The sequence below is a fragment of the Phyllostomus hastatus genome, unplaced genomic scaffold, assembly GCF_019186645.2.
Source record: "Phyllostomus hastatus isolate PE091 unplaced genomic scaffold, TTU_PhHast_1.1 phas_contig_98, whole genome shotgun sequence".
In the NCBI taxonomy this organism is placed as follows: domain Eukaryota; kingdom Metazoa; phylum Chordata; class Mammalia; order Chiroptera; family Phyllostomidae; genus Phyllostomus; species Phyllostomus hastatus.
Window position 1 is genome coordinate 1,477,286 of NW_025333999.1, and position 26,819 is coordinate 1,504,104.

At 41.9% G+C, this 26,819-nt stretch overlaps 1 protein-coding gene across 2 annotated transcripts in view; it reads right to left on the reverse strand.

Annotated features, from left to right (window-relative positions):
* Nucleotides 1–6,321: 6,321 nt before the first annotated feature.
* Nucleotides 6,322–26,819, reverse strand: part of LOC123828181 (zinc finger protein 791-like) — a 45,951-nt gene continuing 25,453 nt past the window's right edge. Inside the window, exons 3-8 of one of the 2 annotated variants that reach the window (XM_045852830.1) lie at nucleotides 23,298–23,427; nucleotides 19,335–19,407; nucleotides 19,026–19,063; nucleotides 17,192–17,232; nucleotides 15,181–15,231; nucleotides 6,322–8,138 (exon numbers count right to left, since the gene is read on the reverse strand). In XM_045852830.1, the coding sequence (XP_045708786.1) occupies nucleotides 8,046–8,138; nucleotides 15,181–15,231; nucleotides 17,192–17,232; nucleotides 19,026–19,063; nucleotides 19,335–19,407; nucleotides 23,298–23,427 (426 nt within the window). In that variant the 3' untranslated portion in view covers nucleotides 6,322–8,045. The other variant, XM_045852829.1, reaches the window with a different exon arrangement.

A 26,819-nucleotide genomic window follows, 5' to 3' on the forward strand; every position in this document is an offset into this window, starting at 1 on the left:
CTTAAAAACAAAACTTTATGAAAGCATGAATAAAACAGATAAGATTTTGTGCAGAGCATGCAGTGAAATTTGTGAATTTTTGGCTATATTTCTCTGGCCATCTCCAGGGTACTGAAGAAGCTATTCTCCCTGAGTCTGCCCAGGGGAGCCCTACTCTGCTGATTTTCTGTGGGGGTGGAGTGGGGTATGGGGGTGGGGGATGGGGATCAGGATTTGGCTCAGAGCCTCCCTCCCCCTCCAACCCTGCTTTGCTCCCCAACAGCAAGGTCAATCCCACGGTTGAGTGACACCCATGCACCCTGCCCACTCCGCCCGCTCCCTTTGCTCTCACCACTCCTCTGGCCTTTCTGGACTAGGAGCCCGCTCTGACCCCAGGGTCTTGGCACTTGCTGGTCCACTGTCTAGAAGGCTCTTCTCCAGATTCCTCCCACCTCAGCCTCGTGTCTCCCTTCCCGTTGTATTCAATTTTCTCTAATTTATCTAAAAAGCACACCCCTCCACCCACATCTGACTCCCTCTCCAGCTGCATTTTTTTGTCACCCTTATCACAACTTGATAAAACACACACCTTTTTGGTCTGTCTCCCCACCAGACTGATCTCCAAGGGGACAAGGACTTTTTGGTCTGGCTCCCTGTCGTGTTCCTCTGGCATCTAGAATCCGGGCACACACAGGTGGCTGTTCAGGACTTCTCTGGGGGGTGACTGAGTGAAGGGATGCCCTTTGCGGGCCCCTCTTCCCTCTGGTGCGAATGTGAAGCCTCTCCGCATCCCTCCTGGCTTCCTCCCTCGAATGGGTCCCCCCACCTCCTTCACAGCTGGCTGCAGCTCCAACATGGTGCTGCGGTAGATAATCTGCCCTAGACACAGCTCTCAGAGAGACTGACAATCCCTGATTAGATTGTGAGTGCCTCTCCCACCCTGATCACAGGGCTCAGGTCACACTAAGGATAGCACGTTCCCGCCTCAGGCCTTTGCACTGGCAGTTCTCTCCCCAGGACCACGCCCCCCACCCTCCTGTCATCCAGTACCTGGCTTAAATGCCACCTCCTCAGACCACCTGACACCATGGCACCCCACCCCCAATCCTCAGGCTCTACCGTGGCCAAGCACCCCTTCCCCATCCTCCCCACCAAGAGTTCCCATAAAAGCAGGTCTGAGGGGACACACTGCACACTCAGTGTGGGCAGGAGTGGGCTTGGGGCTAACGCTGCTTCTGACAAGCGCAGGTCAGTGAAGAGAGGGGGGCACCAGGCTGGCACCTTGGTGTGAGGAGAGCCTGAGGGCGGGGGCCAGTGGAAGGGATGGGGGTGGGGTGGGGAGCAGAGCTAAAGGGGCCAGAGGAACAATGGCCTGGAGCTATGGAGAGGGGATTTGATTTGGAGGGTGACAGGTTTGGAGGATGGGGTCCCAGCTGTGTTTTTAAAAGATCAGTCTGGAAAAAACAAGTAAAAAGACAAACCTATATATATCATTGTCTGTCTGTCTCTCTCTATCTATCATCTATCTACATATCTCTGTCTACCTCTATATCTATCACTGTCTACGTCTCTCTCCCTACCTACCTATCAGTCGATCACACGGTGTCTTGACACAAAAGGACAAGTGCTCGGCTCTGCACACCAACAAGAAATTCTGGCGCTGGCAGGAACCAAATTCAGAGTGGTATCCTTGGGGAGCGCTGCTCTGAGAAATTATTTCTTTCTACTTTGTTGATTTCTTTATTGAATTCCTCTTTAAAAAGTATAAGCTGGTAATATTTTTGTAACCAGGACAACCATGTCTACCTGAGTAATCATTCGGATGAAGGCGTGGATGGTTGTTGAGGGGGGTGAGCCTGGCACCCGGAGTGGGCGCGCTGCGTGGCTGCTCACGGCTGGGCGAGCCTGGGTGCTCTGCGGCCGTCTGCCTGGGTTCAGACTCCAGCTCCGCTGCTGTGGTTTGTCCGTAGGACTGTGGGCTAAGGGCCCTACCTGTCTGGGCCTCATTTCCTCATCTTTGACATGGATGACATCACAGTCACTCCGTGCAGGGTGTGGTGTGGGTCAAAAGACCTGCCACCAGTGGAACAGGCCTGTAGCCATCGCTTGCTATGCTGCTGCTGCTGCTGCTGCTGCTGCAGCTCACCTGCATCACCTGCCACTGCTGCTGCTGCTTATTATTATTATTATTATTATTATTATTACTATCACTATTATGTGTATTATTTTTAAAGACTAGAGCAGCGGAAACTTGAGTAAACTGAACATGTCAAAAGAAACAGAAATGACGGCTGGGAAATCAACTCATGCCAGTTTGCCCAGGACTTTCCCGGTTTCAGCACAGAAAGTCTCGCATCCCTGAACCCTCTCAGTCTTGGGTAAACTGGAGGATGGTTGGTCGCCCTAAGATAAATCCTGGGACCCAGTGGTGACAGGGAGGAATCTCCAGCAACTTCCAGCTTTCGGGCCTGGGGAGCCAGACCCCACTTGAAGGAGGACACTCGGAGACAAACCATTCTGCGGGAAGCAGACGAACCCAAGTGTGGATGCATCCAACGTGAGGGAGCTCTGGCCTGTCCAGGTGGGAGTGTCCAGGTGGGAGAAGACAGGATTTCCCATGGGAGGTTCAGGACAGATGTTTCATTCTGTGTTTTATTCTGAAACATTTTAAATATACAGCAAAGTTGAAAGAATTATACAGCGAACACCCAGCTACTCCTGGGCACTACAATAAAAATATGAATATGTTTGCTTTGATACCTATCCATTCATTGACCTTGCTTTTCACCCATGTTAGTATTAGTCACAGACGTCTGCACACTTCCCTCTGAGCATTTCTGTGCTCATACCACTAACTGAAGTTTAATATTCGTTCGCAGTTCTTCTCTCTGATGTAAAATTTACATATAATGACAGGCACAACTCTGAAGTGTGCCCTGCCTGAGTTCTGATCAACCTTAAGCAGAGACTTTAAGGAAATTAATATTGTTATTTCCTTAGACAGAGGGGAAGGGAGGGAGAATGAGAGGGAGAGAAACATCAACATGAGAGAGAAATGTCAATCGGTTGCCTCCTGCAGGTGAACTGAACCTGCAACCCAGCTATTTGCCCCGACCGGGAACTGAACCCAAGACTCTTTGCCTTGCTGGATGACACCCAACCCACTGAGTGACACCGGTTAGAGCCAAGGAAATTGTTTACACATTCCCGGTGAGGTTCAAGCAAAACTGAATGATACCAGACGCAGCTCAGGCTCTACCATGCGCCAAACTCTGAGACGGGGAGCATGTAGCTTAACCTTTCTGGGCCTCAGCTTCCCATCTCTAAAATGGGAACAGTAAGGGTGCCTCTCAGAGATCTGATGTAACGGATGTTGTGGCTATTAAAGTAGCTAATCTGTGTACAAATACTGAGGGGTGCCTAGCACCTAGGAAGTGCCTTAAAAACACTCATTTTTCATATTACCCATCTGAAACAGTCAAAAAAGTTACAGAAGAAGAAATAAAAGGGCAAAGCATGTTGCTGAAAAATTTCAAAGACGGCCAGAATCTACACCAGTGTGGGGAGACAGGTGGGGGAGAGCGAGGCTGTGAGCTAAGTCCTGATCCCCTGCCCCAGTAAAGCAGCAGACTGGGAAAGAGAGCGCACTCAGAGCCTTGGAGATGACCAGAGAGAGAAGGTTGAGACTCCACAGGTCAGGCCCTGAAAAATGGCTCACGAATTTTAATCACGTGCACATGCTTTTGTATTTTTAATTTAAATTTCACTTGAAGAACAAGGACAAGATTCTGGCATGTGCTACCACATGGATGACCCTCAAGGACCTAATGCTGAGTGAAATAAGCCAGCCACAGAAGGCCTGTGTGATTCCACTTACATGAGGTCCCAATGGTGGTCAAATTCACAGAACAGAAAGCCTGTGATGGGTTACAGGGGCTGGGGGAGGGGTGGGTGGGAGTTACTGTTTAGTGGGGACACAGTTTCAGTTTGGGAAGATGAGAAAGTTCTGAAGATAGATGGTGGCAATGGTTGCTACTGAACTGGGCACTGAAAAATGGGAAAGATGGTAAATTTTATTTTATATATATATATAATATATATGTCCTAAATTAAAAAGAATCAAAAGCACAGAAGATAATCCCTAAAACACCCCTGTACCACCACATGAAGAATTGGATTTATCATTTGGTTTTAGTAGCTTCAGATATGTTTTCCTTTTAAAAATTTTATTTACTTATTTTAGAGGGGAAAGGAGCGAGAAAGAAAGGAAGAGAACAATTCATAGTTGCCTCTTGCGTGCCCCCTACTGGGGAACTGACCTGGCCGGCAACCCAGGCATGCACACTGGTTGGAAATTGTACTGGCGACCCTTTGGTTTGCAGGCCCGCACTCAACCCACTGAGCCACACCAGCCAGGGTTGTTTTGCTTTTAGTGAAAGAAAACAGTAGGGACAAAGTTGAAGGCCCCCTCCTGCCCCATAATTTCAATACAAAAACTCCCAAATAGTTTACAGTGAGAAGCCTCTCTCCCACTCTGGTCCCCCAACTTACTCCTGCTACCACTTTGGAGGGAACAAGCTTACTAGGTTTTTGTGTCTCCTTCCAGATGACTAATTGATTTCAGGCTGGTAAGTTTAAGTTGAAAAGTGTATGATAATTTGGTGAGTTTAGAAGCAGCACCAGAATGTTTAAGAGAACACATTTTCTTCATTTATATGTTTAATTTTTGAATTTATAATAACTGTTAAGGACTTCAGAAAGGTTTGCTTGGTGGAGGCATTTAACAGATGAAAGAATAAAATATATCACTTTAAGAAAGCTCCTACATTTCTAAATGGACCCCAATATGGATCCAATGCCTTCTAGGAAAGCAACGGTCCACTTTGCCAGGTGTAAAAGTAACATAATAGCTGTAATTGAACTACAGGCAGAAGGGAAACCATGTTTCTCAAGGTATAATGTAAGTGGACTATACATTTACAAAGTAACTGCAAAGATGGATTTTTCTAGGCACCAAGGCTGTCCCCCAACCCAGACACTGAATTGAGGAACTGGAAGGCTAGTGTGGCTGGAGCAGAGGTGGCGAGGGGGAAAGTGGGAGGACGTGAAGGCAGGGAGGTGAAGAGGGGGTGTGTGGGGCAGATCGCGTGGGCTTGGAGGATTGCGGGAAAACGAGCTTTTATCCCCAGAGAGGTGGCTTAGTGGAGAATTCAGAGGAGAGGAGGGACTGATCTAATTTAGATTTTGCATAACTTCCACTTGCTGTTGCGTTGTGGGGCACGCCACTGGGTAGCTGGAGCAGATGGGAAAAATTGGATCGTGGGGGGTTTTCTCCCTCTTCCTCTTTACAAAAAAGAAAAAAAAAACAAAGAAAAAGAAAAAAGAAAAAAGAAAAGAAAAAAAAAGAAAGGCGCGGAAAGCCGGAGTGCCTTTCGGACCCTTGACCTGTTTGTTGCTGCCCCCGTGTGGCGACAGCCTGAACTGCAGCAACACTCTGCAGACCGCCCTTCTTTCTTGATGAGCAAAGGCTCTTCCCAGGCCAACTGTGATCAGCGCGAAGGGCCCGGCACTGAATCCAGCCAAGGAGAAACTCAAAGAGGAGGGATAAGTGAGGTACACGGGGAATCAGAGATTTCCAGGATAACCTGATGAGCTGATATCTCAGGAAATTGCAAATTGTGTCAGCCCCAGAGAGATTTTCAGAGGAGTGGCCTCCAGCAGCATCTTCAAGAACCAGTAGCTTTTCAGGAGGACCCAATGGGAAAATTCATCATAGACAGAAGGGCGCATGCCAAGGAAGGTCAAAACTGAACTTCTGATATATCTTCCATCTCCCTAAACCTCTCCTTTCAACCTGGGTCATGGAGTTACTATTTGAGGACCACACCGGGTACCCAAACACCTGAGTCACACTGGCTGTGGCTTATTTTTATTCTTTTTTCTTTCCTCTTCTCCCTCCTCCCCCTCCCCAGCCTCCTCCTTCCTCACCTTTTTAACATTTCATGTAATACCGGTTTGGTGGTGATGAACTCCTTTAATGTTTTCTTGTCTGTGAAGCTCTTTATATGTCCTTTGATCCCAAATCATAGCTTTGCTGGGTGGGGTAATCTTGGTTATATTTCTCTGCTTTTCATCACTTTGAATATTTCTTGCCCATCCCTTGTAGTGTGTAAATTTTTGTTAAAAAATTATTAAAAAATAAGCTGACAGTCTTATGGGAGCTTCCTTGCAGATAACTAACTGCTTTTCTCTTTCTGCTTTTAAGATTTTCTGTCTTTAACCTTTTGCATTTTAATCATGATGTGTCCTGGTGTGAGTCTCTTTGGGTTCATCTTGTCTGGGACCTTCTGTCCTTCTTGGACTTGTATGTCTATTTCCTTCACCAGGTTAGAAAAGTTTTTCATCCTTTTTTCAAGTAGTTTTTCAATTTCTTGCTCTCTCTTCTCTACTTCTGGCACCTCCATGGTGTGAATGTTGGTGTGCTTGAAGTTGTCCCCAAGGCTCCTTACTCTATCTTAATTTTTTTTGCTTCTTTTTTTCATTCGGTGTTCTGATTGGGTGTTCTTTGCTTTCCTGTATTCCAAATTGCTATTTGGATTCTAGGCCTCATCTATTCTACTGTTGATTCTTCATTTCAGTTAGTTTATCTTTCATCTGTGACTGGATCTTTGTATGGTTTCCATGCCCTTCTTTATGCTGTTGAAGTTCTAAGTTCATCTACTCTTTCCTCAAGTTTGTTGAGCATCTTTATACCCAGTGTTTTGAACTCTGCATCTAGAACATTGTTTGTCTCCATTTTGTTTAATTCTTCTGGAGTTTTGTTCTGTTTTTTCATTTGGGATGTGTTTCTTTGTCTCCTCATGTTTACTACCTCCCTGTGTTTGTTTTTGTGTATTAGGTAGAGCTATGTGTCCTGGGCTTTGTAGAATGGCCTAATGTAGTAGGTGTCCTTTAGGGCCCAGTGGCACAACCTCCCTGATCACCCAAGCTGGGCACTCCAGGTGCACCCCCTCCAATGTGGGCTGTGTACACCCCCCTGTTATAGTTGAGCCTTGATTGCTGTTGGCACATCAGTGGGTAGGATTGACCCTCAGGCTGACTGACTGTGAGGACTGGCCATAACCACAGTGGTGGCTGATCCCACAGAGCAGGATTCACCCCAGTGAGGCTTTGGTGCCTTCAGAGACAACCCTTTGGGTGTGCTGTTTGTGTAGCTAGTTGGGTAGTGCTTTTGTGTCTGAATGGCTTGCTGGGTCTGTTGGTTCTGGGGCCTCTTGGTAGGGGATCCAGGGTAGGCTGAGGTCGGTTGCTGCCTGTGCCTGGCCCAGGGTCACCTGGTAGGAGCTACAAAGCAATCTGCAGTTGGTAGCTCCCTGTGCTGAGATTGGAGGCATGTGGAAGAGGCACCCTGCAACCCAAGGCTGACAGCCGCAGTGCCAGGCTGGGGCCACTTAGCAAGAGGTACAGGGCACACCAAAGCCAGGAACCGCCAGCCTGGGTCCTGCGGACCTAGGAGAGTTATAAAGAAATTCTGCAGTGCAGGGCGAGGCTGGCTGCCCATGAGACACAGCTGCTGAAAGAGCCAAGTGCAATGGGTGGAGTGGGGTCTCAGGGGGTCCCCAGGGTGGTGTGAATGGCATTCACCAGGTTAGTGCGCATTGAGAATTGGTGCCCACCTGTGCCTGCAGGCTGTGTGGGGGAGGGCTCAACACAGGGATAATGGCACATGGCCATCAAGCCTGTGCCCTGAAGCCACACAATTTAATTTCTCCCTGTAAGTCTCTGGCACCTTTCCAGCTGCTGTCCTTTTGCTGGAGCTTAGGGTGAGTGTTTATGAGTGAGTGAGTCTGTGTGTGGGCAGAACCTCCGCCAGCTCTTCCTGGCACTGGGGAGCCCTGTATGGGGCTGGGACCCCTCGCTCCTCAGGGGGGACCTCTGCAGCTGATACATGACTCCTGATTCTTAACCTCCACAAGTGGGTTTGGGGAGTGTCTGTTTTGTGTCTCTGTTTCTCCTAGCGGTTTCAACATGGCTTTTTCTTTATACCCTTCGTTATAGGAGCTTGTTCAGCTAGTCTTCAGATCGTTCTCCAGGCTGACAGTTGCATAACTTAGTTGTAGTTTTGATGCAGTCTTGGGAGATGGTGAGCACTCTGCCAACTTGACCAGAAAAAAAACAAACAAACCAAACAATTAGATTTTGAAATTAAAAACACAATAGCATTTACAATAGTATAAAAAACCCTTCAGTGTAAATCTAACAAAATGTATATAAGATCTATGTGAGGAAAACTATGAAACTGATAAAAAATCAAAAAAGATCCAAGTAAATGTAGATATTCTGTGTGTATGTACAGGAAGGCTCATTATTGTTAAGATATCAGTTGTCTCCAGTTTGGTCTATAGATAACTGTTTTGTGGATATTGGCAAATTGATTTTAAACTTTATAAGACAGAATACTTAGAATAGTCAGCACATGCTGCGGGAAAGAAAACAATCTGATTGGCACCAGATAAGTTCCATACTAACTCTAAAGCTACAGTAATTGAGAAAGTGGGGGTGGGTGTTACCGAAAGAACAGAGATCTAGATCAGTGGAACAGGATAGAGAGCTCAGCAATAGAGTAGACCCACACAAGTATAGCCACTGATCTTTGAAAATGGGCCAAAGGCAATTCAATGGGGAAAGAACAATCTTTTCAACAACTGGTGCTGGATATCTACATGGAAAGAAATGAATCTGGACATAGACTTTACAATTTTCACAAGAAGTAACTCAAAAGATATCCTACACTGGAATGTAAAATGCAAAACAAATAAACTTTCAGAACATAACATAGTGGAAAATCTAGGAAACTTTGGCTTTGGTGATGAGGTTTTAGATATTAAGATACAAGACCAAAAGGAAGATCCAAACAAAAGATAAGTTGTAAGATGAACCTCATTAAAATCAAAAACTTTGGTTTTGAAAAAATCACTGGTAAGAGAATGGAAAGTCAAGCCAGACATTGGAATAAAACACTTGCAAAACACATGAAGGACTTGAATCCAAAATATTTTGAACAGTATTTACTGAACAGTAATAAAACAACTCAAAACTATGTATATGAAATCTGAACAGAAAGCTCACCTCAGGAGATACACTGATGGCAAATCCAACATATGAAGAGGTGATTGACATTACCATTAATGTTACTAGTGAATTGCAAGTTAGGGAAACTTTTGTTAGGAGCAAATAGATTAATAATTATTATGTGTTATTGGAGAATTGGTCCTTTTCTCACTATGTAATGCCCATTTTTATCCCTCTTTTCTGTGTTTTGATGTCTGCTTTCCATGAAATTAAATTCCTGTTCTGTTCATTCCAAAGTCTCTGCCATATGTGTTGTCTTGTTAGTTAAGTTGCTGGTGGCACCCTGCCAGTGTACCTACCCATAGGCAGCAAGCGGCCCTTTTACGGGAACAGAACTCTCTGACTGCTAATAGTCCAAAGCCAAGCAGTCTTCAGCCACCATGAGAGAGTTTCCTTTCATGGAAAACCTCTTCAACATTAGCTGTCTGCTTCATGTATAGAGTGTTTTGGATGTTTCTTGATTGGGATCAAGGGTGCAAGCTTGTTGAACAGAATGCCCAGGAAGTGCCAGGGCCTCCTGTGACCATTGGTACGACAACAGCACGTTTATGTTGAGACGGGCCAGAGGGTGTTTTGAAGGTGGGTGCCTAAAATGAAGTATCGATACGTAGGGCACAGAATACAGGGGATGTTAGAAGAAAGGTCCAGGGCTAGGATGAAAGTGTGTATGTCACTGGGCACTATTGTAATAAACGAAAGACCCGTGATAATAACCACTGTGACAGAAGAGTCTGGTAGAGTAAGCCTGATGATCAGAACAGAGTAGTGGGTCCATATATAGAGGCTGGGGTGGGAGAGGTCTAACGAATGCCTCAAACAGCGTAAGACTTATTTAGAAGTTAGCAGGGTTTGCCTTAGGAAGCCATTCCAGCTCTGTGAGGGCAGTAGCCTGGGGTCATTAGGAGGCAAAAGTCTTACTGAATGCTTTTTTCTAGAACCCTCTGTTTTGCTTTTTAGAAATGGGCTGATCACATCAATGCCTAGAATGTCTTGGTGAGTCCTTGCATTTTGGCTTCATTGGTGGCAAGTCTGATGGGTGAGTAATGTCTATAAAAGGATATACCATGGGCGCAGCATGGCGAGTAGCCCTGCCAAGGGGGTGAGGGGCCCTGCAAAGTCTATTTTCCATCAGTTGTTGGGATCCCTTCCTTAGCCTGGGAATTATGTCCATGGATTATATTACCAGTAGCATTTTCTCATGTCAGGTGCATTGGTCACTAAGTTAGCCACGGCAAAGGAGGCAAGTCCCTTACATTCTGCCCTGAGCTTTAGGTAGAGAATATCTAAATAATTTCATACTTCATGGGCTCACAGGGCTATGGTTAATACCATCAGGTCTGAGCTGTTGGTATTAGTTTCAGGAATCTGAACCAAGTAATCACCCTGAGCTTTGAAATGAGCCTCTGCAGTTTGAGGTTTATTTTAATATGTGCAGTTAGGAGTCACCTTGGTTAATTATGAGGAGTGAACTTTGATGAGCTTTTTGATATTGGAACCTCAGAGCAAGATCACTGGCAATGGGCAAAGGTTCTGTAAAAACACGCAGATGAGCCCTGGCTGTAGCTCAGTTGACTGAGCACAGGCCTGCGAACCAAAGGGTTGTAGGTTCGATTCCCAGTCAGGGCACGTGCCTGGGTTGCTGGCCAGGTCCCCAGTAGGGGGCACTCGAGAGGAAACCACACACTGATGTTTCTCTCCCTCTCTTTCTCCTTCCCTTCTCCTCTCTCTAAAAATAAATAAATATAATTAAAAAAGCAGATGAGTGTGACTCTTGGCCATTGGCATCCTGTAGTGCAAGCACAGTTGCAGGAATCTAAGTGAGCTGATGTTTGGGTGCAACCTTTGATCAGGGTTGGCCTATTTGATCTGGGGACAGAACACGGCATCTCTCCATTGGACTCTGTCAGGTGTGGTGGTGGCACAGGGTCTGTAAATGATGTGAGCTCTCCTGGTCACTCCTGTGATCCCAAGGAACTTCCCAAATGGCCAGCGAGTCCAGAACATGGGGGATTCCCTCCAGAGCAATTGCATCAGTCTGAGGACAGGGGAACACATTTCCTTCTGTAGGAGGGATAAAGTAGAGGCCCCATTTTTGGCTCTATCCTGTGAGTAACAATATCTTTTCAATGAGCAGGCCTCTGTGGTGAAGTCAGGACTATGTAAGTGTATATATGAGGGGTCCTGGCTTCATGACCCAAGGCAAAATGAAAGGCTGGCTGCACTGAAGTATCAGCTCAGGGTCAGTGACAGCCTGCATTTCCAGGATTTTGTTGCCAGCGGGGGCTGCTCTAAATGTGTTTAGCCCTAGGCTGAGCCGAGTTACTGGAGCCTGAGTTCCATGGCCATCACGGGTGGTTCAGAGACTCTGGGAGCATGAGAGGAGGCTGCTAAAGCATCTGTGGTGTAGGAGTCCAAGTAAGGAGACACTAAGGGAGGGCCCATTATTTGGTCAGATTCTAGGGTCACTTGTTTCCCATTCAAAGTCAATTTTAATTTAGTTTGTGACAAAGCTAGCAGAGCTGATAATTACACAATACCTAGGACTGTTGTGGCCAAGAGGCATGTGTCCCACAATATGATTTCTTCTACTGGTCCTTCCACCCTCTCACTGCACAGCCCCCTGGTGTTACCACAGAGAAATATTCCGGAGTAGAACAGGTGTGGATTTCTAACAATGCTTCCCAGTAAGCTGGCACAGAGTGGGCTTGGGCTGAGAAACAGCTGTAACAGCCTCCAGACGGTCATGGGAAGACATGATGCTGATGCCTATGAACTCAGATGTCCCTCTTGGGAATTCTGATATGCCTTTCAGAACCATGTGATTTAAAACCACTGAACCACAGTATTTCCAAAGATTTGACCGAGGAATCTGATTTAAATGCAAAGATTCTTGGAGGCTTCTCACTTCTCTCCTGTTCTGAGATGAGGACAGGTGCACATCTAGAGGGTGTTTCCTAAACCAGGATGAGATTTCAAGAAAGGCCCAATGGGGACCAAGTTCTCCTTCCGCCGCCCTTCAGTCCTTTGGTTCTATTCCAAGGTGGTGGAAAGAAGTGTTGCACATGTAAAAATCAAGGTTTGGCAAAGTCTAGCATTCTCCTGGCATACGAGAGCATTCTTGTTGTTTTCTAGTAATCAATTCGAATATATACGCATAGTAGTTTGTGTCAATTTTCACAAAGGTACAGTAATACTATCAAAAGATGGAGAACACCCCATCACCCCTAAAAAACACTCTTGTGATGCCCCTTTGTACCAAAACTGATGTTTTAGGTCCCTGTTTGCCCTTCCCAGAATGTAATATAAATAGAACATATTACCATGAGTCATTTGTGAAATTTGTAAAAGCACACAATCTTGCAGTGTTCTTGAGTTTAAAATTCTGACGGTGCTCAGTTAGGTAGTGGCACATACCAGGCTTTCAAAACCCAGACTCCATCTCTATGAGCTCTGTGAGTTTGGTGCCAACCTGTTCTGTGCAGAACTTCCTCATTTGTAAGATGGAAGGAAGGACTGGCACAAGCATCAAGGGAGAGACTAATAATTGTGAAACAACAACCTATAGTGCTAACAAAACAGAGGTTGGCACTAAAAAATGGATGAGGATCAACTTTCCTTTGATCTTTAATAAAACTCAAAAGCTGTTCTTTTTGTGTCCTCCCAGGTCATATCGTGTGCTGGAAGGCAAGCACATACAAATGGTAGCTGTGAACAGGAAGGTGGGCCACGGGGCTGTGGGGCTGAACAAAAAGCTCGCGGCTACTCGTCTTACAGAAAGGCATCGCAGACTTCCCATATCTCCTTCTATGTTAAATTAGGACCATACTCAAAATGATACCCTCTCTCTACAGGGCAACTCACTTACTCCTTGGATGACTGCCTTCTAAACATCTGAAGCTCTTTTTGGTGTTTCTAGGAAATCATAGGGGATTTGCCTAAGTATCCACTTATTCACAAAAATAAATTCAGGGTGGGCCAGAACAGTGCAGATAAACATAACCTTTCTTCAAATTGGAACTCTAGGACTTAATGGGGCCCGTATTGTATGAGTCAGTATAGAAGCAAAATGAAAATGCCAAAAGCTACTAGAAAACTTTTAAGTAGTTAAAGGTGAATGAAAATTCTCTTAAATGATAAACACAAAAAGACACTGCACATATCTGTGGCCTAAATCAATGGGAAGTTTCAAGTCCCCGATACCCATGTCCAAACTCATGACCACATTATACAGGAAACTGCAAAAAGTAAAGATGAACCATGTCTGTCTCTTTATAGGGAATCTTTCCTGTTAATCACAGGAATGCAGGACTATCTACATTGCTCCCCTCTATTTATCTCCACACCCAAGCAGTTCCTGAAACAAAATGATAATGGCACTGTCAGTCAGAGGCTCCCACCTTCACAGCAAAGATACATACACACCCCAGCTGCCCTAATAGCTCACATTCACATTCCATCAAAGCCCTCACTTCCATCTTATAAACCAAAGCGTTACCATTTGTTAACCACCTCTCCTTCCTCACAAAAATATGAGCACCAGGACTTCGAGACTTGTTTTGTGCCTCTCTATCCAAGTCCTACAGGGCCTGGATTATTTTTGCTAAACTGGGTATGTTTTGAATCTCCAGTGTCTGGTAGACGAGGCACGCTGAAAAATTACAATCAAGAGTACAGTCTCTGAGCAAGAAGGTTGGACTATAATAGTGGTCCTGTCTTCCCCCCTTGATAGGCTTGTGTTCTCACACAATTTACCTTGATGTACAGGTCTCATCTGAGACATAAAGGAGACAACAAAGGTTTTATGTACTTTACTAACAAATTTATATATTTTTACTGCAGTACTTTATAATAAATAGTGTCCACCCAATACACACAGGAAATAATATACCAGTACTTGGATAATGAGTAGACAAAAGCTGTCCCAATGGACTGGGAGCTGGCCCTGCATGCTCTTATGGTATTAAAGAAAAAAATGTCAAACACCTCCATCAGCAGACAAAGCTATTCGGTGATCATGATGAATTGAGACAAAAATAAGGATATTTTGTAATCTTTCTAAAATTACTAAGATTGCTAAGAGAACCATTTCAAAGCATAGCAATGACCAAAATTCCCCACCTAATACAATGACTGACTAGAGCTTCTTATGAGCTAGGTTTATACCTCTACTACAGTTTTTGCCTTTTAGAAAACACAGTGCTTATGGTTGTCAATGAGAGAATTAAGTTCACTTCCTCACAGCATCCCATACTTCCAGAAATGTCGTTTCCTTGAATAGCAATCAAATCACCTGTTTGCTAAAAGCCCAAATCATGAATGTCACTTTGAGTACCCTCTTAATGACAAATCCAGTCATTTAGGGTTTTCATTCTTTTTAAAATTATTTTTAAAGATTTTATTTATTTTTTAGAGAGGGGGAAGGAGAAAGAGAGGGAGAGAAACATCAATGTGGGTTTGCCTTTCATGCACCCCACACTGGGGACCTGGCTTGCAATCCAGGCATGTGTCCTGACTGGGAATTGAACCAGCGACCCTTTGCTTTACAGTCTGGCACTCAATCCACTGAGCCATACCAGCCAGGGCTTACATATATATATATATATACACACACACACACACACACACACACACACACACACATATATACACATACATATATACACATATATACACATACATATATATACATATATACACATACATATATATACATATATAAATTTATAAATATATATATTTATTTTTTAAAATTTTAAAATTTTTAAATTATATTTATAAATTTATATATAAATTATATACATTATATAAATTTATAAATATATTTAAAGATTTTATTTATTTTTAGAGAGAAGGGAAGGAAGGGAGAACAAGGGACAGAAACATCAGGGTGAGAGAGAAACATTGACCTGTTGCCCCTCATACATGCCCCACCTGGGGACTGACTGCACCTGCAACCCAGGCATGTGCCCCAATCAGGAATCAAACTGGCAACCTTTTGCTTTGAGGGATGATGCCCAACTGAGCCACACCAGACAGGGCTTCAGTCATTCTTAACAGTAAAATACATACCACTTCTTGTTGACTGCTGGTGTGGTCCTGGTGGGTTTTGACAGGACAGTACTGACAAAACAAATGAATGAAAAATTAGTTTTAAGGTAAAAACTATAACTATAAAAGGATAAAAAATATATAATTTACCTAAGGAAAAAATAACTAGACATGTATAGACAAGATAATACTGAATGAGAATATAGGAATATTAACTGGACAAAATACAAAGTTGATCTAAAAATCCATAATTACAATGGGATATTTTAATATGCTATGTGACAAGGAAATGAAAATCACAGTTGTTATATGCAAACTGTATAAACAGTTAATGAAATATTTCTAAGAACTTACAAAATATTTTGTTTGACAAAAAAGCAGTTTTTTAAAAAAAGATTTTATTTATTTATTTTTAGAGAGGGAAGGGAGGGAGAAAGAGAGAGAAACATCAATGTGCAGTTGCCGTGGCCTGCAACCCAGGCATATGCCCTGATTGGGAATCGAACCTGCGATGCTTTGGTTCACAGCCCACACTCAATCCACTTAGCTATGCCAGCCAGGGCAAAAAAGCAGTTTTTAATGACAAACACACAACTGAAAATGTACTGCAGACTAATGTACAGCTGTGAGCAATGGGAAACATCCATAATTTGCCTGATATGAGAAAGGCGCTTTTTCTCACAGGGATGGAATGAGTTGGAGAAAGTACTGCACAGGGCAGCAGAGGAACAAATGCCAGCATAGTTCTTTCAGACTGCACCACTGCAGCTGTCAGAGTGGAATCAGGAACACGTGGTCACTAGCAGTATCACCCGAACGAGGTGATAAGACCTCATATGAATACACTTTAGAGATGATGGAAGTCCAAACATCAGAATACTCCAAACTATGAAAAGTCAAGTTAGTTGCCTGGTGGACACACAAATGATTACAGGAAAACTGAAACAATGGATTTTCACGTAGACCTTAGGAAGACATGCGTGGAAACCTATATCTCCGAGAAAATGGGAGTTATGCACTTGATTGCGGTTTTGGTTATTGGCAGACCAAGAAGTCAGAAAAATAGGCTGGAGGCAGGTGTCCCTGAAGCTCCTGCGCATCTGTCTCCCTGCCAATATGGTGGGTCCTAAACCTGCCTCCTGTACTTCTGTATTCCAAATCTCACCCAAGTGAGGCTTTTGGTTAATTCTAACATGGAACCACAAAAACAAAAACAAAAAACCAGATCCTAGAAAATGTCATGTTACCCAGGTGACAAAACACAATTTTAGGAGAGCCATCTCCAATTCTACATTTTATTGTTCAGTAACAGGTCTATCCTAATGTAGTCTATTATTCAAGGCCTAGCATGAAGGAATGACAATGAGCAAATAGCCAAAGATGTAAATACAGTTAACCCTTGAACAACATGGGTTTTAAATGCGCAGATCCACTTATTCACGGAACTTTTTAAGTGACCTACACAGTCCACGCAACAGCTCCGCAGCTGGGAATTTGTGCATGCAGAGGGCTGACTGTAGTTATACTCGGATTTTCAACTGTGCAGTAGGTCGGCACCCATAAACCCTGCATACCATTATTCTATCGGACTCTACGACAAACCCTGCAATATTTACAAATTTATGCCATATTTTATTAGCAATAAAAATGGAATAAGGGTCTTCTTGCCAAAACAAAAAAGTAGATTTTCTCATACAATGGACTACACAGGGTGTGACACAAATAATGCTCCCTTTTTATTACAAAATCATAAACATATAATTCTGTAACATAACAGTATCACACTCAGGCACACCATATGACATTTTAGGTGACATGGTCAAATTGCTGTCTATCTTGCGTGAGACATTCACGTACCCTACCAACCACACTCAGGAAAGCCTTACTTCTGCTGGACCCCGTACAATGGTCAAGGGATATACAGTACTTGGCCAGGAGGCCAGTAGGAAAATCCCAACAAATATCAAAATAGCATTTATTTATTTATTGACAGCTCATTTACAAACAATGGAAACATAAAAATTAAACCTACCTGTTTATTAGAAATACACTTTAATTTACCTATAGATCGGTCTTCAAAATGGAAAGAGAAAATGTTAGTAACTGATCTAAAAAGAAAATACCTATTAATCTTATGTAGTGTTGCTTACACAGTATTGCCTCAATGTTCATTTTTGGAAGTAGTAAACATCCACAGTTCAGAGGTCCACTTTAAAAATGAGGCACTGATAAAGAGAATATATTTACGACTTTTATAATGGTTCTTTCATATAGTTTTTCTGGAACATTAACATGGATTAATTTGTATCAGGCTTTCTCATATTACTTATATTCATAGGGTTTCATTTCAGTGGGAGTTTTCACATGTAAGGATGAAGGCCAGTTGATATCTTTTCCACACTGCTTACAGTCAAGATGTTTTTATGCAGTATGAGTCCTTTCATGCCTCCTGAAGGAACTGGGACGACTAAAGGCTTTCCCGCATTCTTTACATTTGTATGGTTTCTCGCCAGTGTGCATTCTCACGTGCCCTCGAAAGGTAGTACGGTAAGTGAAGGCCTTCCCACATTCTTTACACTCGAAGGGCTTCTCTCCAGTGTGAGTATTTTCATGTGTACGAAAGGATGTGTAACAACTGAAGGCTCTACCACACTGTTTACATTCATAGGGCTTCTCTCCAGTGTGAGTTCTTTCATGTATTCGAAATGAACTGGGAAAATTGAAGGCTTTCCCACACTCCTTACACTTATAAGGCCCATCTCCCGTGTGCACTATCATGTGTGTTCGAACACTCGAGGGAGAAATGAAGGCTTTCCCACATTCTTTACATTTATAGGGTTTCTCTCCGGTGTGCTTTCTCATGTGTCCTTGAAAGGTTGTGCGATAAATGAAGGTTTTCCCACATTCTGTACATTCGTAGGGTTTCTCTCCAGTGTGGGTTCTTTCATGTATTCGAAAGGAACTGGGCCAGCTGAAGGTTTTACCACACTGTTTACATTCATATGGCTTTTCTCCAGTGTGAGTCCTTTCATGTGATCGAAAAGAACTGGGACAACTGAGGGCTTTGCCACATTGCTTACATTTATAAGGTCCATCTCCTGTGTGTGTTATCATGTGTGTTCGAATGCTTGAGAGAGAAATGAAGGCTTTACCGCATTCCTTACATTCATAGGGCTTCTCTCCAGTGTGAATTCTTTCATGTATTCGTAAACCTAGAGGAGAACTGAAGGTTTTGTCACACTGTTTACATTCATATTGTTTATCTGCAGTGTGAGCCCTTTCATGTCTTCGAAAAGAACTGGGACAACTGAGGGCTTTACCACACAGTTTACATTCATATGGTTTTTCTCCAGTGTGATTTCGTTCATGTATTCGCAAACCTAGAGGAGATCTCAGAGATTTTCCACACTGTTTACATTCATAGGGTTTCTCTCCAGTGTGAGTTCTTTCATGAGCTCGAAATGAGGTGGAACAACTGAAGGCTTTCCCACATTCCTTACACTTATAAGGAGCATCTCCAGTGTGTGTTATCATGTGTCTTCGAAAGGTTGTGAGCCATGTGAAGGCTTTCCCACACTCACTGCATTCATAGGGCTTCTCTCCAGTGTGAGTCCTTTCGTGTCTATAAACAGATTTGTGGTAACTGAAGGCTTTCCCACATTCCTTACATTTATATGGTTTCTCCTCGTATTCATGATATTCATAAGGTTTGTGTCCAGTGTGAGATCGGATGTGCCTATTAAAGGATGAAGGACGCACAAAGACTTTTCCACACACATTGCATTTAAATGGTTTTACTACAAAAGAAAGGTGCTCGTTCAGATTAAAATTTAGAATCTGGCTGATGGTTTCTCCACACTGATTACCTTCTTGGATTTCATAGAGTTTTTCTACCATATGACCTCTGTAAGAAAATGAAAAGCACATTATTAATGATTTCTTTGTTAATTTCCTATTAATTAGTATTGTACTGGAATCATATTTTTATAATTTACAAAAAAGTGAAGGTTTTCTGACCCAGGACTTGAGCATAGCTATCGTGAAAACAGTGATATTAGTATATGAGGTTAAAGGTAAGTAAATTTGAAGTAGGAGTTGTTTTATTTGCTCATTTAAAAAAATCATGACATTCTAGAATCCTCATGTGGAACACTGCTGTCTATTGAGTGACTCACCTTAGTTTTTCTCCTTGGGTTTTGTACTGATTTTCAATGTTACGATCTTCCCATTTTTCCCCTAAATGCAGACCTAGAAAAACAATTCCACATCATTATATATTGGAGAAAAATGATTAGATTCTAGGTACATGATGAGTTGTAATAATGCTTAGTTTATTTACTAATATATTTTTCCACATGTTGAAACAATATTGATGCGCAAGAAATATTTGATCTCCGTCAGAGGAATGGTGGCATGAGAGGTCCCCTTGAAGTTTCAACAATTTGAACAGCTATAATTCAAGAAAGGATTCCCTGCTCACTGCACGAACACGTTGGTGAGACCAAGTAATGAAACATATGAAGGTGGGCAAGTGGGAGCAAACTGAGGGGGTTGGAAGGGAGAAGAGCTGAGATGGTGCCAGGGATGAAGCCCAGAGCTCACAGCCCGGAGAGGGCAGGAATCAGATTGTCAGTAGTACTCCCTTCAGCAGGGAGGACCAAAGAGATTCAGTGAGAATCCTGCAGGAGTGGGCAGTACATGCTGCAGGTGAACTCAGTGACCTGGGCAGGGATGAAGCACAGAGGTACAGCCACAGTTGTCTGGCAATTGGCATTCCATAGAGACAAAGCCACAGAGCCTGGCTGCCTGCCCTCACCCTCCCTTCATCCTCCAAGAGCTAGCAACAGGCCCTAGAAGTAGCTGTAGCAGTGAGTGTTGGGTTGCAGAGCACATTATCTGTAAACCTGAGAACTGGTACTACAGAAACATTTTCCTTTGCAACTAATCCCAGGGTTAGGTGGAAATACAGAGGGGAAGCTGCTAAGATCTGCCAGTTACCATTACTGGGACAGCAAAGCAACCAACGCAGCAGCCAGCTTCCCCCAGCTCACCCTACCCCCACTCATCACAGCTGCATTGCCTTAGTATTGGGCTGCAGGGGACAGCACTGAGATTTCATTACATTTCCCTGCAGGGTTAGTCCCTAAAATGAGGTGGACACAGGGGAAAGCCCACCTTCCCAGGGAACACATTTTCCACCACTCTGAAGAACTGTTAAAAGCTGGAGCAATACCAGAGATCTAAAACCTTGTGCTTCAGTGTCACCTACTAGAAAACAATAGAAACGCTTCTTATCAATCTACTAGAGGAGTGCCACTCATACATACATGCCTAGACAGAGACGGAATCCATCAAATGCCATGAATAACCAAGGTTACAAGGCAGCTAAGAAAGAAAATGAAAAATCCTCAGAAAATAAACTTAAAGGCATGGAAATGTGATTTAAATGACAGAACATTCAAGATTGCAATTCTGAAAAAACTCAACAAGTTACAAAAAAACACAGGCAGTTTAATTAACTCAGAAATAATATGAGTGAACAAAAAAGGTATATTACCAAAGAGATTGAAATTTTAAAAAAGAATCAAATAGAAATTCTGGAGATGAAGAATTCAATAAAAGAGATAAAGAACCAGTGAGGCCCTGGCTGGCTTGCCTCAGTGGACTGAGAACTGGCCTACTTCCAATACAAAAGGTTGCTGGTTTGATTCGCAGGCAGGGCACATGCCTGGGTTGCGGGCCAGGTCCCCGGTTGGTGGTGTGTGAGAGGCAACTAATCTATGTTTCTCTCACACACTGATGTTTCACTCCCGCTTTCTCTCCCTTCACTTTCCCTTTCTCTAAAAATAAATAAATAAAATCTTAAAAAAAACAACAACAGTGAATTTAGGAAATAGAGCTGACCAGATGGGGAAAGAATTAGTGATATGTAAGACAGAAATCTAGAAATGGCACAGATAAAAGAGAGAGACTTAGGAAAATTAAAGCACTCTACAAGAACTATATGACTCCCTCAGAAAGAGCAATATGGAAATAATAGTCATACCAGAAGAGAAGGAGAAGGGAATGAAAAGCCTAGTCAGAAAAATAATCAATGAGAACTTCCCAAACCTATGGGAAAGAGCTAGATACTTGAATCCAAGAAGCAAACAGAACACCAAATTACCTCAATTCAAAAAGACTTCCTCCGATGTGCATTGTAGTAAAACTGTTAAAAATTAACAACAAAGAATTCTTAAGGCAGCCAGGGAAAAGAAGACAGTAACCTATAAAGGAAAGCCCATTAGATTATCATTGGAGTTTCAGCAGAAACCCTACAAGCTAGGAGAGAGTGGAATCAAATATTTAAATTACTGAAAGAGAGAAATGCCAGCCAAGAATAACATATTCAGCAAAGTTATCCTTTAGATACAAAGGAGAAATAAAGACTTTGAGGACCTGAATTGCAGGAAATACTCAAGGGGGTTATTCTACATGAAACAAAGAACAAAAGGTCCCAAACCTACAAGTAAGATCACTAACAGTCAGACCCTGTCTGCCTGTTATAACCCTTTTTTAGAATAGGGTACTATACACTTAAATATCACATAAAGGTTAAAGGAGGTGTGACATTAAAAAAGAGGAAGAGCCCTGGTTGGGTGGCTCAGTTGGTTGGAGCATTGTCCTGTACACCAAAAAGTTGGAGGTTCAATCCCTGGTCAGGGCACATACCCAGCTGCTTGTTCAGTTCCCAGTCAGGGTGCATACTAAGGGCAAATGATCAATGTTTGTCTCTCTCTCTCTCTCTCTCTCTCTCTCTCTGAAATCTATAAGCATAACCTTACGTGAGGATTTTAAAAAAAAGAAGATGAAAGCAATAGCTACTGCAAGTTGGAAGTAAACTCACAGCATAAATAGGCATTATTTGTGACGACAAAAACATAAAGGGGGAGTGGGTAAAGGTCGGAATTTAGTAAGGCAGACAGAGATTAGATGCATTCAGAAGAAAGAGGACTAGTATATGCATATATATGGAACTTTCTTTTATATAAACCAAATGGGAATCAAACACAAAAAACCCAAAACAGATGTGTAACTTAAAAAAAGAGGAAATGGAAGGGAAAAGTATAGACCACCACCAAACAAAAACAACAGATAGAAACACAAAGGAGGAGAATCAATGGAAAACAGAGTTATCAGAAATCAAAAGCTAAATTAAATGGCTGTAGGAAATCCACATATAATCAATAATTACCCTAAATGTTAATGGACTGAATTCACCAATGAAGAGGCACAGAATAGCAGACTGGATTAAAAAATGAAACCCAACCATATGCTGCCTCCAAGAGACACATCTAAGTTGCAGAGACAAAGGCAGATTCAAAGTGAAAGGGTGGAAAAAATATTCTTCAAGCCAATAACATCCACAGAAAAGCAGGTGTAGCCATACCTACACCTGACAAAATAGACTTCAAGATGACAAAGGAAACAAGAGACAAAGAATGGCATTTTAAAATAATAAAGGGGACACTACATCAAGAAGATATAACACTTCTTCTTAGCATATGTGTACCCAATCAGGGAGCAATGAAATATATAAAGCAACTACTCATAGAATTGAAGGGAGAAACAGACCAAAACACAGTAACAGTTGGAGACTTTATTCCCTTGACAGCTCTAGATAGATCATCCAAACAGAAAATCAATAAAGAAATATTGGCCTAAATGACACAGGAGACCACATGGACATAACTGACATTTACAGAGCCTTTCATCCCAGGACACCACCAGACTATACATTCTTCTGTAGCGTACATGGAAAATTCTCAAGGATAGACCATACATTGGGACACAAAACTAGCCCCAATGAATTCAAGAAGACTGAACTTATACCAACATATCCTCCCATGACGATGCTTTGAAATTAGAAACCAACTGCAAACACAAAGCGAGAAAACCTAAACATGTGGAGATTAAACAACATGCTACTAAAAAATGATGGGGTCAAAGAAGAAATAAAAGGTGAGCTCAGAAGATACATAGAGACAAATGAGAATGACAACACAACATATCAAAACTTCTGGAATGCAGTGAAAGCAGTAATTAAAAAATGCGTGTTCTCTAATTGACAAATTAAGTAAGAATGTCATTATCCCTACCTATTGAGGCCAGGTTCCTGTAGGTTTCTCGCATCACATTTCTATAAAGTTTCTTCTGTGAAGGATCTAGTAAAGCCCACTCCTCCAGGGTGAAGTTCACAGCCACATCTTCAAAGGTCACCACTGAGTCCTAAAACATTGTAAATATGTGTATAGTAGGATTCATGAGTCTGACAGCACTGGAGATTTATATTCAATTTATAGGAAGGTTACATATGATTCTGTGGTCTCTGAACATTTGTTTTATGCCTTGCTCAATAGAAACCTACTCTGTCCACACTTACTTCCTCATAAATTTAACAGCATCACAAATTTTACAGCACATGCAATTTATGCATTTTTGCTGTGATCACTTTAAATGTTATTGCTCTCTACTGGCAGGGCCTACAGCATCTTAGAGAAATGACAGAAATTCTACACAAATGAAACAAATATCATTTTAAGCACATCACTTCCTTGTGAGAAAAACTCACCTCCTCATTGCCTACTACTTACTCAGCACTCCAATATGTACAGGATCAAATCTACATCAAGTTTTAATGAATAAAAAACAGTGAAAAACTGGAAGCTTTTTCTTCTGTTCCCACCACCAAACATGAGTCCAGGCAGCCTGTGTAAATCCAACTTGTAACAAGGATTAGCTTGCCATATCAGCCTGAAATATCCTAGGCCATTAAAAGTAGCCAGATCCAGCTGACTAAATGAAAATATTCTTGTAAAGAAGTAATATTTTTAACTTTTGTAATGTTTATCACAGACTCAGTTTTCCCATTCTTTGTTCTGTTCCATGGAACTGGGAAGTTATTCAGAAGTTAGGGCTCAGACAACTCAGCATGATACGGCATGCTGAAAGAGCAAGAAAACTTAGACGTCCACAAACATCCTACACTCACGAACCTCGGGGCTGCTTCACACCAGCTTTTAGCATACATCCTGAGATAATAAGGTGCTCGAAGAGCTCTTTTGGTCAAACCCTAACAGTGTTCCCTGGCTCTTGCTGACCTGGAAGAACAGGTTAAGAGCTGCACATTGCAGTGGAGTTCACTGAAGTCCACAATGGCTTGATGGGCTACCTGTAATTATAAAACTTTATTAAAAAATTCCCAAGGACAAACACAAATCTTAAAGGTCTTCTCTAAAAATGGTAAAAGCCTTAGTCATCTGAACAAATAAATTTATTTCAACTGTAATAAATTAGTGAAATTTTTGCCTTATTCTACCTGTTTCATGGTTGAACTTTTTAAAATTTCATTTATTTATTTATTTTTAGAGAGAGGGGAAGGGAGGGAGAAAGAGAGGGAGAGAAGCATTTACATGTCAGATACATCAATCAGTTGCCTCTTGGATGGCCCCAATAGGGGGCCTGGACCATAACCCAGGCATGTGCCCTGACTGAGAAATGAACCTTCTGGTTCACAGGCCAGTGTTCAAACCACTGAGCCATACCAGGGCCCATGGCTGAAATTTTAAAAATGAAATGATCAGATCTCTGGTTGCATCTGACTATATATGTGGATGTGTGTCTACCTTCAGAATATACTAACAAAATTGATATGTAAAAAGCTCTGTTTAATTAACTTAAACTAAGCCAAATATTTTTTCAGGCTCTGGAATAATACTCGGTATTGAAGTTCATTAAAATAGGCAAGTCTTTAGAGTTACCAACAAAAACAACTTAGAATGATGGATGACTTGAACATCTCATAAAATTTTTTTGTGGGTAATCTAAACATATTATTGAGAACAAGTAAAATAAAAAGACGTAGGTATGGACAAAAGTTTTTAGGTGAAACTTTTTAGCAACAATTATATGTATTTAAAAATAATTTCCTAAAATATTTTGTTAACTTGAAACTTTGAAGTTTTGCTAACTAAATTAACTAATGGATTTAACTGAATATTTAGATCATTTTCAAGTAAGATAAAATACTGAAAATACTTTCGGGCTTCTTATTACAGAGAAACTAAAAGAAATTTGGGCTTGTTACTAAACATGTCACATTAAAAGACTGTACGATTTATTTATTTTTAAATTTATTTTTGGAGAGGGGAAGGGAGGGGGAAAGAGAGGGAGAAAAACATCAATGTGTGAGAGAAACATTGATTGGCTGCCTCTAACAGCCCCCAACCAGGGACCTGGCCTGCACTGGCATGTGCCCTGACTGGGAATCAAACTGGCAATCTTTTGGTTTGCAGGATGACAGTCAACCCACTGAGCCACACCAGTCAGGGTGAAAGACTGTACAATTAAAAGGGGCACATGTTTCTTGAAGTTATGAAATATATGAATAAATTTGCCAATCTAAAGATAAAAACTGATGTAACAGTTCACAATAGCTTACTTAATTTTCATTAGAAACTGAGATTTTTAAGGGTGGAAATTCCAATATATGTAATTACTAGTAATTTCATATATGTAATATGAAACTACTAGGAATAGTAAGGGAAACAACCTTGAATGCAAGAAAAAAATATGTTTTCAGTAAAAGAAGGTATAAGGTATGGAAATGCATTTTTGAGGGAATTATAAGGGAAGTTGTACAAGATTTGGGATGCCTAATGCATAGTATTAGAACTCTTAGCCAAAGTAATCAGGCAAGAAAAAGAAATAAAAGGCATCCAAATTAGAAAGAAGTAGAACTGTTACTATTTGTAGATGGCATAATATTATTATAGTATAAGCCCTGATAGCTTAATTTTTTTTTTTTTTTGTAATGAAAGTGCCAGACGTAAAGCTTTGATTGCGGAGGCATCCATATCAACAACTTATCCACTTAGAGCAAGCTATCTTGAATAAACACATTGCCAACCACGCAAAATTAGATAAAATGCCAGGCTACCTCCTTCCACTAAAGATCCCTTGTTTTAGAAATCTTAGTTGATTTTGAATACTGATCATTGGAGCCATTTGTTTTTCCTCTTCCTGCACTTTAAATGGTCACTTTTTTGTTTAGAATCCACCAAAGCCCTAGAGCTTGCAAGACCATAGGTCTCCACATTTGATCCCCACAAAAAGAGGGACCCCAAGGTCTGTGTATGTTCTCCCTGACCCTTCATCTGTTACTGAGCTATGTGGCCGCAGGTGTGCTGTATAATTTCCAGGGCCTATCAGTAAGAGACTCATATTTTTTCAAAGTGTTCTGGTGGTTATTCCCAAAGGGCATCTTGCAATAATAAGAACCACTGGGGCTGGTACAACCACAACATTGGTTATTGATAGGCTGAGACAAGCACAAAACAATTATATATAGAAAAACCCTGAAGAATCCACAAAAAGACTTTTAGAACTAATAAGTGAATTCAGTAAAGCTTTAGGATACAAAAATCAGTCTGCAAAGACCTGTAACATTTATAGACACTAATTATAGACACTAATAACAAACTATCAGAAAGGAAGATTAAGAAAAAAAAATCTACTTGTAATTGCATCAAAATGAGTAAAATAGCCTGGGATAAATGTAATGAAGAAAATGAAAGACCTGTGTACTGAACTATACAAGACATTGACCAAAGAAACTCAAG